This window comes from Pollachius pollachius (assembly GCF_949987615.1).
Source record: "Pollachius pollachius genome assembly, chromosome: 19".
Classification (NCBI taxonomy): domain Eukaryota; kingdom Metazoa; phylum Chordata; class Actinopteri; order Gadiformes; family Gadidae; genus Pollachius; species Pollachius pollachius.
The window spans coordinates 7,520,674-7,531,577 of record NC_136952.1 but is presented as its reverse complement, the minus strand read 5'-3'; the positions used below and the strand labels follow the sequence as shown (position 1 = coordinate 7,531,577).

At 45.5% G+C, this 10,904-nt stretch overlaps 2 protein-coding genes across 2 annotated transcripts in view; one reads left to right on the top strand and one right to left on the bottom strand.

Annotated features, from left to right (window-relative positions):
* Positions 1 to 1,710: 1,710 nt before the first annotated feature.
* Positions 1,711 to 4,675, bottom strand: LOC307090157 (heparan sulfate glucosamine 3-O-sulfotransferase 2-like; the record flags this gene model as incomplete). Its single annotated transcript, XM_079756725.1, has 2 exons — positions 1,711 to 2,329; positions 4,203 to 4,675. 2 exons carry the CDS (start codon positions 4,673 to 4,675, stop codon positions 1,711 to 1,713), a joined length of 1,092 nt encoding a protein of 363 aa, XP_079612851.1.
* Positions 4,676 to 9,061: 4,386 nt separating this feature from the next.
* Positions 9,062 to 10,904, top strand: part of gas7b (growth arrest-specific 7b) — a 46,665-nt gene continuing 44,822 nt past the window's right edge. Inside the window, exon 1 of the mRNA XM_079756722.1 lies at positions 9,062 to 9,510. Coding sequence (XP_079612848.1) covers positions 9,331 to 9,510 — 180 coding nt within the window. The 5' untranslated portion in view covers positions 9,062 to 9,330. The remainder of the gene's footprint in view (positions 9,511 to 10,904) is intronic.

Here is a 10,904-nt window from a genome sequence, read left to right as displayed (position 1 = left end):
ATTCACCGCCACGCGGCCCGCCCAAACCTCCCATCTCCATGTGACAAATAGTCCCGGCTGAGATGTGATAAGTGCCACAACTTGGTGGCGTCGGGGCTGTCATTGATTAGTGATCAGAATAATAAATCTGAAAGAAACCTCAAGTCTGACTCTACAGGATCCCTGGGTTGGTCTCTGAGGAAAACTGTGGAACCTGGTGGAAATCCCACTTACCTTGTTACATGTTTACTTTTACCCTGTTTGGAATGGCAGGTATAGTGGTTCAGGCTGTAGAAACATAAAGACTTGGGTTTCTATTGAAACTTCAGTTTCATATTCAGCGTGTAAGTGTCTATAAAGGTAGAGTGGAACCAGAATAGAGCAGGAGGGACAAGGACACAGTGAAGGAAATGTTTAACCTAGTCAATAACCTCAAATTTACACAGGAATAAGTGAAAAGTGAAAGATCAATCCTCTTTGCTTTACCCTTTCACACACATCTACCCATTCACACACATTCACATATCCACCAACACATGTTCACTCATATACAAGCACATTCATCCTTTTACATACCAATAACCCATTCATGTCATGTGTGACCACCAGCAGTTTATTGTCTTGCCCATGGAACCATCAGGACTTCAGGCCAGGAGGAACCAGCAACCCTCCAGGTTGCTTGACGTTTCAGTCAACCTCCTGACCTCTTGACCTCCTGACCACCCGCCACAAACAACCAGACACTCAACATCTTGTGAGGAAACATCAGAGCTGAGCACCAGGAGTCATCAGAGAGAGACGTGAGGTGAGGATTCATTTATTGGTTTGCTATGTGCGTCCCGTGAGGTGTTGGTGGACATGATACGAGAGCAGATCTTACATCTTAAAGTTACAGAAACATTAGCAAGGTTTTAATTCTGCATAATCACAGCCATCATAAAGTCCTTACGACTGAAGCATTGGTTGTTGCATTCACAAGACATCCTACTCATGCTATGAATACAGCGAATATAATCCAAAATATACCCTGCTTAGGGTATAGCGTTGAAGCATCTCCACGCCAGTCCTCCCAGAAGACAGCTATGACATTTCCAGGGTCTCTCTCTAATCCCTGTTTTGATTAGTGCAGCAGGTTTTAACGGGAACTAATCCAACTCATCCGTAGATTCATCCTAATCCACCTGTCAGCCAACGGAGAAGCTGGTAAGCAGCATGAGCTAACATCCTGAACCGCTAAATAGCTAACGTGACATTTGGAATTGAAGCCAGGGAATCTCTCCTCTTCTGTGTTCAAAGCAGCCCTCACACACTGGTTCCCAGTATGGAGAAATGAACCGCGGGCCAGCTAGCCTTTCCTCCCAGCTGGGAAACAAGCTAATTGTGCGCTTTTATTTTGAAAGCCATGCGACAAGAACCTTCCTGTGCCACCTTTAAGCGTCCATCATACTGGAATCATTCCCATCTTTAATTTGTTCGCAGATGTTCTCATCTCATGAGGGAGAACAGCTGGAGGGGGGAACTTAAGATGTGTGGATCGTAGCGAGAGAGGGAATTACATCTCCTGGTCATCTTGTACTTCTTGGTCGCGTCTGTATTAGTGTTCCTTTGGGGGACGGCCAGCCGACATACACAGGAATTAAGAGATCAGATATTTCTTTTCGGAAGTTGGAACGAGCAGAGCTGGCCCGATTCTCTCCGATAACACTCCGATAACAGCATCCGCCCGCTGGGTTAGTCCCACCTGAAGTCAAACCCCACCATCTCATAGAAGCGGACGTTGTGCGGCCGGTAGAAGTCCCGGAGCTGCTCGACGGCCTCGCGGTCGATTTGGACGTGGGTGCGGCCCTTGGACTTGCCCAGGCAGCGCGGCGACACGCTGCTCTCGGGCTTCTTCAGGCAGGGGAAGCCCTTGGTGCGGTTGAAGTAGAAGTGCTTGTCCGTCACGATGCGCTTCAGGCCCAGGAAGTCCTGCACCCGGCCCAGCTCGCCGGCCGGGTCGGTGATGAGCCGCTCGCCGCTGACGAAGTGGATCTGCTCCAGGGGGAAGTGGCGCAGCCAGCACTCCAGGTGCAGGGCGTACAGGCCGATGCGGATGGCGTTCCACGAGACGTCCACCAGACCCTGGCTCTGGTTCAGGAAGGCCAGCTCCTGGAAGCTGGGCAGGTCCGGCGTTTTGGTCAGGGTCTGGGTGTAGTCCGATATGGCACGGGTGACTGGGTCGCGGACCACCACGATGAGCTTGGTGTGGCGGGACATGGCGGCGATGCGGCGAGGGGCGTCGGCGGTCACAAAGTAGCTGGGGGTCTTCTCCATGGAGATCTGGCCCTCCAGGGTCCGAGGCATCAGGCTCCTGGACACAAAGCAAATCGTGAGCGAATCACAGCTGCGGTCGGACCTTCAACACAGTTAGAGGCTGTCCTTAATTAAAGTTACATTCTGTCCTTTATCATTGCTGCAGTCTGTGTTTTATTATCATTACGCTCTGTCCTTTACCAGTTCCAAACTGTCCTTACACACCTCTGGTCCTTATTACAGCTACACTCTGACCTTTATCACAGCTAGAGGCTGCTTTATCACATATAGCCTGTCCATCACAGCTGGTAAGAATATAAAGGAGAGCTTATATCAGCAATAAAAGAAAGTAATAGATGTTCAACATATTACACACACGAGAATGCAGAATTTAAACTGCAGTATAGTCAAAGCAAATAGTCAACTATAGCATAAACAAAAGACAGAATGAATATAGGTTAGTCTGACAAATATAGCTCTTATATAAATGTGTATCTAATATATGGTGAATGCACATCGAATAACGACTTCATCGGCAGATAATGTCGTCAACCAAGATAATTGGTGGTTGGAGCCCTCATGATTAAAGATGAGTGGATTGTCTACTAGAGCTACACTGTCTGAACCGTTACAGTTTGTGTGTCGACGGTGTGTGTTTAGCGAGTAGTAGTGTATTTTCTGTATATTCCGTGCGTATTTAGGCCAGCGCGGAGCGGACGCCACTTGCATAAAGAAGTTCCTCTCGGGCTGCCAACCCAGTTTGGGTTCTGCGTGCGTGGAGGAGCGGGGGGCTGTCAGGCGGGCCCCGGCGTCACCCCAGAAATCAGCCCCGGCGCGGGTAATAAATCAACGGCAGGAGATACGGAGGAGACCCTGAAAGTAGGACGCTCCCCACTGACACACCGCGTAGCAAACCCCCACGACATTTACATCTACGGAGCACTTCTGAAACTGGGAAAAGTTCTACTGATTGTTTTTTTTGTTTTTTGGGGGGGGGCAGAACAGAGTAGAGTATATGAGGAGAAAAGATAGGGTAGAAAAAAGTAGAAACAGCGTATAGTACATTCTATTACACTGCACCGAGCAGTAGAATAGAGTAGAGATTATCGTAGACAGTGAAATAGAGAGTAAAGTGGATGGTACAGTTCAGTGAACCAGAGTAGAGTAGCACAGAGTGAAGCTGACAGCAGAGCATTGGAAGGGCTGCTAGCCCATTAGAGACGTGTGTAGAGCATAGAAGAGCTTCTCAGGGAAGAGTCAACAGAGTGGTCAAGTTCAGACTGCAGTTTAACAGTAGAATAGAGCAGACAGTAGAGTAGAGTATAGAATAGACTGGCATACAGTGCAATATAATCAGGGTTTGAGTGGAGTATATAATAGAAGACAGTGGATTAGAGTACATAATGATGTAGTAGATAGACTATAGGATAGGGTAGAATAGTGCCGAGTTTTAGACAGAGACAACGGAGTACAGTTTGAGTAAAGTAGTAGGGTAGAGAAGTAGACTTTGAGGCAGTAGATGAGCCGTTCTGACCAGAATAAGGTTTTCAGTGGATAACTATGAATAAAGGACCGCTCGGGTCACCTGACCACACCTGGGGAAGGTCAAGGGAAATTTACCGAGATGGAGTAGGTGGAATTGTTTTATACTGATCAAACTTCTGTTGAGTAACACACTTTAGTCTGAGCAAAAACATTTCTAACAAATCTGTTTTACTATATTATTTTTCATGATTAATTATTTATTAATTACTTTTATTTATTTATAGGTGATGTTAAAATATGAAAGCAGTAAATGTGTGTGTGTGTGTGTGTGTGTGTGTGTGTGTGTGTGTGTGTGTGTGTGTGTGTGTGTGTGTGTGTGTGTGTGTGTGTGTGTGTGTGTGTGTGTGTGTGTGCTGCTTGCATGCGTGTGTGTGTGTATGAGTTACCTGTACCAGTCCAGTCCGCGGTCGTGGTTCCGGTCGAAGAAGTGAGTCTCGGTGCCGACCGCGCGCACGTCAGGGTGAATCCTGATAAACTCCAGAACTGCGCGCGTGCCGCCCTTCTTCACGCCAACGATGATGGCATTCGGTAACTTCTTATTCCCAAACTTTGCGGTCACCGGCGGGGAGCTCAGCGTATCGTTCCGGCGGGGTAGCGCACGCACAGGCTCGCGCTCCCCCTCCTCGAAAGGTAAAACGCACGAGACCGATTTTTGGAGGCGCCTTTTCCCGCCACCGTCAACCGGAGAGCGCCGGCAGCCGCGCGGCAGGTCTCCCGGCGCTTGCATGATGACCGCATCAGCAGAAAACAGTGCAGAGTAGCACAGGTATGTCACGAGGAAGGAAAACACGCACAGACAGGTCGGGATGAATCGAGGTGAGGACGGCACCGCTCGACCGTTGAGGAGCGCGCATGCCATATCTCCGTGGATATGGACCGCGCATCTTTTATTCCGTCTGATCTCGCGCTGCGTGCGCTCGGGTTGACTTCAATCTAGATCTGGACGTTCAGCACTTCTTTTTTTAACCGTAAATAGAGAAATACTTTGCCAGCTGGCGCGCAATAGTTGCTGCGTTAAGGTCTCGCCACCGAACCAGTAGGTCTATAATGAAACGCGGGTTTGATTCAAGTTCCGGCGGCGACGTCCAGCTTGGAGCCGTTGCCATGGCGCACGAGGGTGTCAAAGAAGAGGGGCTTGCTGCTCTCCCAGAGACCGTCATGCCCCGGGAAAAATGATCTCCCCCCCACGTGACATCATAGCTTCTTTGAATTGAAAAAGTAACGTTTTAGCGGGAGTGCGTTATTGATGAGGCGTTACGCAGAGCTCTGGTCTAGTAGATCCATCCTTTGTGGCGCAACAAAGTGAATTAATGGTTTTGTTTGTTAGTACACGTAAGCCGTGGCCCCTGTGCCCTTGCGTTGTTGTTTTTTCCATTGTAAATAATTAGGCCTATACATCATGAATCAATCTTGGTATGAGTCATCATAAAGCCTTTAACAATGACATTATTAGTTAATTTCGTTTCAGTAGAATTATGTTTTATAGGCTTACACCGCAGACATCTAACTATTGTGTGTTTTTATTTTTCAAATAGCAATTCGAATATTTTGAGAACAAAATAAACCGATAGAAAAAACTACACAGGGATCTCAATATAAAATGTAATACATTTGGCATAATATTTGTTCCACATCGGAACAATGGTGAACGCTTGTGTCTGTGGTCTAACTTTTCAGCATTTTTCTTGCAGAAACGTTGACGTTGCAGAACGCGTATTGAAATACACGTGGGATAGCACTATCCTATACTCTTTAATTCGAAAATAGAGATCTTTCCCTTTAGTATTGTCAGTGTGGGATAGTGAGGTTTGGGTAAATGTAGAATAAAATGAATGAAATTAGATGAGTTATGCCTGACTGCAGGTCTACATGGACCCCAGGGAATCGAACACAGAACCATTCAGAGCAGACAGTGGTAGTGGGGTTGGAGTCATCCGCCGCGAGGAGATGATGGCACGTGGCACAGAGCACGAAGCCAAAGCGAGAAGAGGGGCTGGAGGTGGGAGGAGTCTGTCCGCGCGGCCTCTGATTAAAGAATGATTGATTGGCCGGTCGGTGAGGCTCGCGCAGCAATCCGTCTCCACGATGAGATTTCCCGGGAAAAAGAGGGCGGGTGAATCTAAACGTGCGAGGCGATCTCCCGCGCTGATTAAATGTTATAATCGGCCCGGCGCATGGCTAGTGGGCGAGTCTCCAGCTAACATTTTTCAGGGATAAATCCGCCAGGGGACGTCAGAACTAACGGGGCGAGAGGACACCCACAACGGGACACACGCCAGTCACCCTGTAAACTGCCATGGCCACTGAATTCACAGAAGGGGAACAAAAGGGAAGCCACTGATAAATTAGCCACAGTTAAAAATGTAAACTAAAATTTGACTCTAAAAGGTGCTTAAGGGCCGACTTGAGGGTTCCCTCCCTCTCTGCTGCCTCTCTCACATTGATCCGAAGCTTCGCATTTCACACACCTGTGATTTACAGGAAAGACGGTTTCCTTTGGTCAGAAAAGAGCCACGAGAGCCCTCTTTCAAAATGCGGCACAGTCAAAAAAATATTCTCACAGAGCCTTTCACTCAATTACAGCTTATGATATGGGTTTTCTAATAAATTACACCTAAATGATTGCCCTTGTATGTTACCTAAAACACATTAATACATAGAAAAATGTACTCCAAAAGACAGATAGGATCAGCTCAACCACACACACACACACACACACACACACACACACACACACACACACACACACACACACACACACACACACACACACACACACACACACACACACACAACGATTAAGGCAATACAGAGTTGAGGATTTGTATGGCTCTGTTTGTAAATTTAATGTTTTGCTAGCACTTTTGTAGCTTTTGGTTGTAAGAATAGCTAAAAACAGTGTGCATTATGTACAGAGATGGCCTTGATTTCCATCATTGGGATACTGACTCCTCTCCACAACTTTTCCCTCCATCGTTTAATGGAAAGAGAGGTCTATGTGAGAGTTCAAAGATAGGAGGCCGACACAGATAACGTTTGAAGTTTATACAAAAGTAAATGCAACTTTTGTCCACCAGAATAAAACTATTTATTGTGGAAAAATCCCTCGATTGATTTTCTTGTGGATGGGTGGGTTTTATTTTTTAAAAACGTTATAGTTCAGACATTTTTGGAAGGAGTAGCCTTAATAGCTGCAGTAGAAAAAGTACATGCAGGTTCAAGTTTTTGCTCCAAAATATCTTCTAAGTAAACATGGACTGCAAAATGTCAATTACTAAAATATAAAAATATACAAACAACGCACAAGGAAGGTATTTCCACAGGCTTAGAGTGCACAATGACGAGGCGCAACCGAAACTGAAGACTTAATAAACAGTTGACGACACAGGTGGGAAACCATTCATGATCATGAGGGGTAAAATTAACTAACTGATGATGTCTGGTCGTTAAAGAAAGAATTGCACGCACACACACACACACACACGCACACATGCACACGCATGCACACACACACACACAGACACACACACACACACACACACACACACACACACACACACACACACACACACACACACACACACACACACACACACACACACTTAGCCAAAAAGCTGTTCCCACTGGAGCTCTCCATCTAGAAACTGCCTAATAGTAATATACAAGTATATCCAATATACGCAGTTACTCATATTTTCTATCTATATTTAATGACTACTGACTACTATTATTGCACTCTGTGGAAAGATTTTGTTTTTCTTGTTCCGAGTTTAAGACCCTGTTGCTGGCCAGCTACTGGGTTCTTCAAATCTTGATATTAAATGATTCATGACATTTTATGTTAATATTCTCAAAGCTGTTGCTATGTGTTTTGATTGAGTCTCATTCTTCTCATGTTTCTTCGTTGAACTGGCCATCGCTATAGAACCGGATGCACGAGAACCATGTAATTCAATCCAAACACAATTTAATCTGAACAAAGAGGGAGCAGCTCTAAGATTCATACAGGACAGCATCACTGCATATCGAAACTTTGAAGCAATTTAAATAAATATTCTTTGCAAAACTCAAATCATTTATTGATGTTAGTCCTATTTGTTCTCTCAAATGTCATCGTTGACAACTATTTTGTTGCAGATTTGTGTTTTTTAAATTCACCCAAGGTAGCGTCGCTTCGCTATAACAGGCAGTTATAGCGATGACAGCAGTGCCACCCAGCGGTGCGTGTGTGAATGGCAGGGAACACATCTTCCCTTTACTTGCCTGATTTAGGCCATATGAAAATGCTATTATTGAATTAAACTGTTTCCTAATAGAAAGCTGAATAATGACATATGATTTATGTAATAAACTATATGGAATAACATAACGAAAACGTTAACATTAGAGCAAAAAATATCAACAGTAGTACAAGGCATTCAGAGATCTATACTAGGGTTAGCTACTTATCTCAACTCAACTCCTCCCATGAGAAACAGTAACCGACTAAAGATAACGACCCAGCGGTTTGAAAACTGCTGGTCTCCTCAGACGCAACTCTTTACTAGCTGCCTTTAACTCATGACGTCAGACTCAGATCTCATGAAGGTTCAGTTTTCCCATAGGGGGCGCTGTAGGGCTGGTGGAGTCTGAACATGGTGTAACATGGAGAGCACACAGCATACAAATATCCATCAACCTGTCTGTCTGTCTGTCTGTCTGTCTGTCTGTCTGTCTGTCTGTCTGTCTGTCTGTCTGTCTGTCTGTCTGTCTGTCTGTGTCTACATATATCTATGTTAAGTTACAATTCATGTGATCTAATGTTTATAACCTAAAAATAACGTAGGTCTATAATTCCCATTGTATGAATAAAAATAATTAAACCCGAGCAAGACGTGCTTAATCACAAGCAGGCTATCCGCAAACATATCCATTGTTTTACCCGAAGAACTAAACTGGAACGATAGAATTGATCCCAAAATGTTTATGGATCAAAGTATTGTTTTACAGCAAACAAATAAATAAATAGCCTTGCAAAAAAGCGTAAACTGGCCTATTGCATCATCATCATCATCATCATCATCATCATCATCATCATCATCATCCTCATCATCATCATCATCATCATCACCATCATCACCATCATCATCATCCTCGTCACCATCCTCCTCATCCTCGGTGTGATGTGTGACGGCGCTTTGTTTATGGCAGAGCAGGACCTGAAGGGGCGCATATGTTTGACTTGCCAGTCGCTGGAAGAGCAGGCGCGGCTAACTTCAACTCGCAGTACAGGACTACTCGCACACAAGACAAGACAAGAGGAGACAGCAGGATAACCTGTCGCTTTGACCCGTTTTAAATCGAGTTTCACTCAGATCCTTAACATGTTACTCACGTCCGCGTGTTAATCGTCATTTCACGGGTTTTCTTTCTTCAAGAAATGTCCCTTTTCTAAAAAAGTTTTCTCTTCGAGAGGGGCTCGTCACACTGACCGGAGAGGGAGTGCAACTGTACGGGGGTTGATCGGCGTTGGAGATGTCCGGATGTTACTGCAAAAGTTTATACCCCTTTAGCGGGGACCAGCACCAGCAGGGACTGACCTTCGAGGCGGGAGACAGGATCAAGATCGTCCAAGCCCTGCCGGGAGGCTGGTGGGAAGGCGAGAAGGATGGAGCCACAGGGTGGTTTCCATCCAGTTATGTTCAGGTGCTGGAGGTAAGGCTGCTCGACGCCTGGTTGCTCAATAAACGGTTTGCGTGACTTGCACGGACATCCACTGGTGGTATAAATGTATCACCTGTGGAATCAGTGGTATCAAATGATATATCAATGTATATCTTTTTCTTCATAAAGTTTCTCTCGCCCACTCCTCCTTTTCTTTAAATGTGAACTACATATGACGCTGTTAGTAAGTGAAACTGTCTGCAACACAGAAGGGGGTTTTCTATGATTTGTCACTTTGCTAATCAATCATTGACTGACTGGGTTGGGGTTAGCGTCTGCCTGGAAGCCCCCACACTTCCTCATTCCTCACACATTCCAGCGGAATTCTTCGCTCTTCTGTCTGTGTGCACCAGGGCAGGGCGAACAGGAGGCGTGTTGCTCTCTGTAACCATGGTCAAGCCTACACGACCACATCTGCTCTGATTTCCTCCCTCTCTCTCTCTCTCTCTCTGTTTCACCCCCTCTCTCCACCTCACCTTTTATCTCATTCTCTCCATCTCTCTCCTTGCCTCTTTGTCTTCTCTCTCACTCTCTTTCACCCTCTCTCTTGATCTCTGTCTCTTGTCTCTCTTTAATATCTCTCTTGCTCTCTCTTTTTAGCCCTCTCCCTTGCTCTCCATGTCTCTCCCCTCTACCCTTTGTCCTCTCTTTCTCTCCCTCTCTCTCTCTCTCTCTCTCTCTCTCTCTCTCTCTTTCTCTCTCCCTCTGTGTCTCTGTCTCTGTCTCTGTCTCTGTCTCTCTCTCTGTCTCTCTCTCTCTCTCTCTCTCTCTCTCTTTCTCCCTCCCTCTCTCTCCCTCCCGTTCCTTCCTTCCACAAACTGCAACAGCAGCTTTCCACCCTACTATGACAGCCTTGTGACATTCAGGAAAAGGGAACAACTCCACACACAGGCAGAAGAATATTCATAATTTACTCTCCTGAAAATGCTAAAAAGTCCAAATCAGTATTTCATTGGCATGATGTGGAAATTGCTTCAGGGAATTGCATACGTTTAGCACCCACTTGTGATCTTATTGTGTCCCGGAGAGAGGGATAGAGGGAGCAAGACAGAGAGAGAGGAAGAGAGAGAAAAAGATAGATAGAGAGAGAGAGAGAGAGAGAGAGAGAGAGAGAGAGAGAGAGTATATATATAATATATACAAATATTTGTATAGAATATACAAATATTTCATGTATATTTCTCATAAATTGTGCATAATCGTAAAATAAAAAAGCCAAAAGTTTTGTGGGCCTTGTCGATCAACATTGATATGCCAACATGCACTTGACAGAAGGGGGTAGGAATTGAACATTTGGTGCTTTGGAACTAGGATCGCCTTGGACCAGCTTGAAGTCTTACAGAGTCCTTCCGACGACTGGGGAGCAGACTGTCATGGAGGGCATT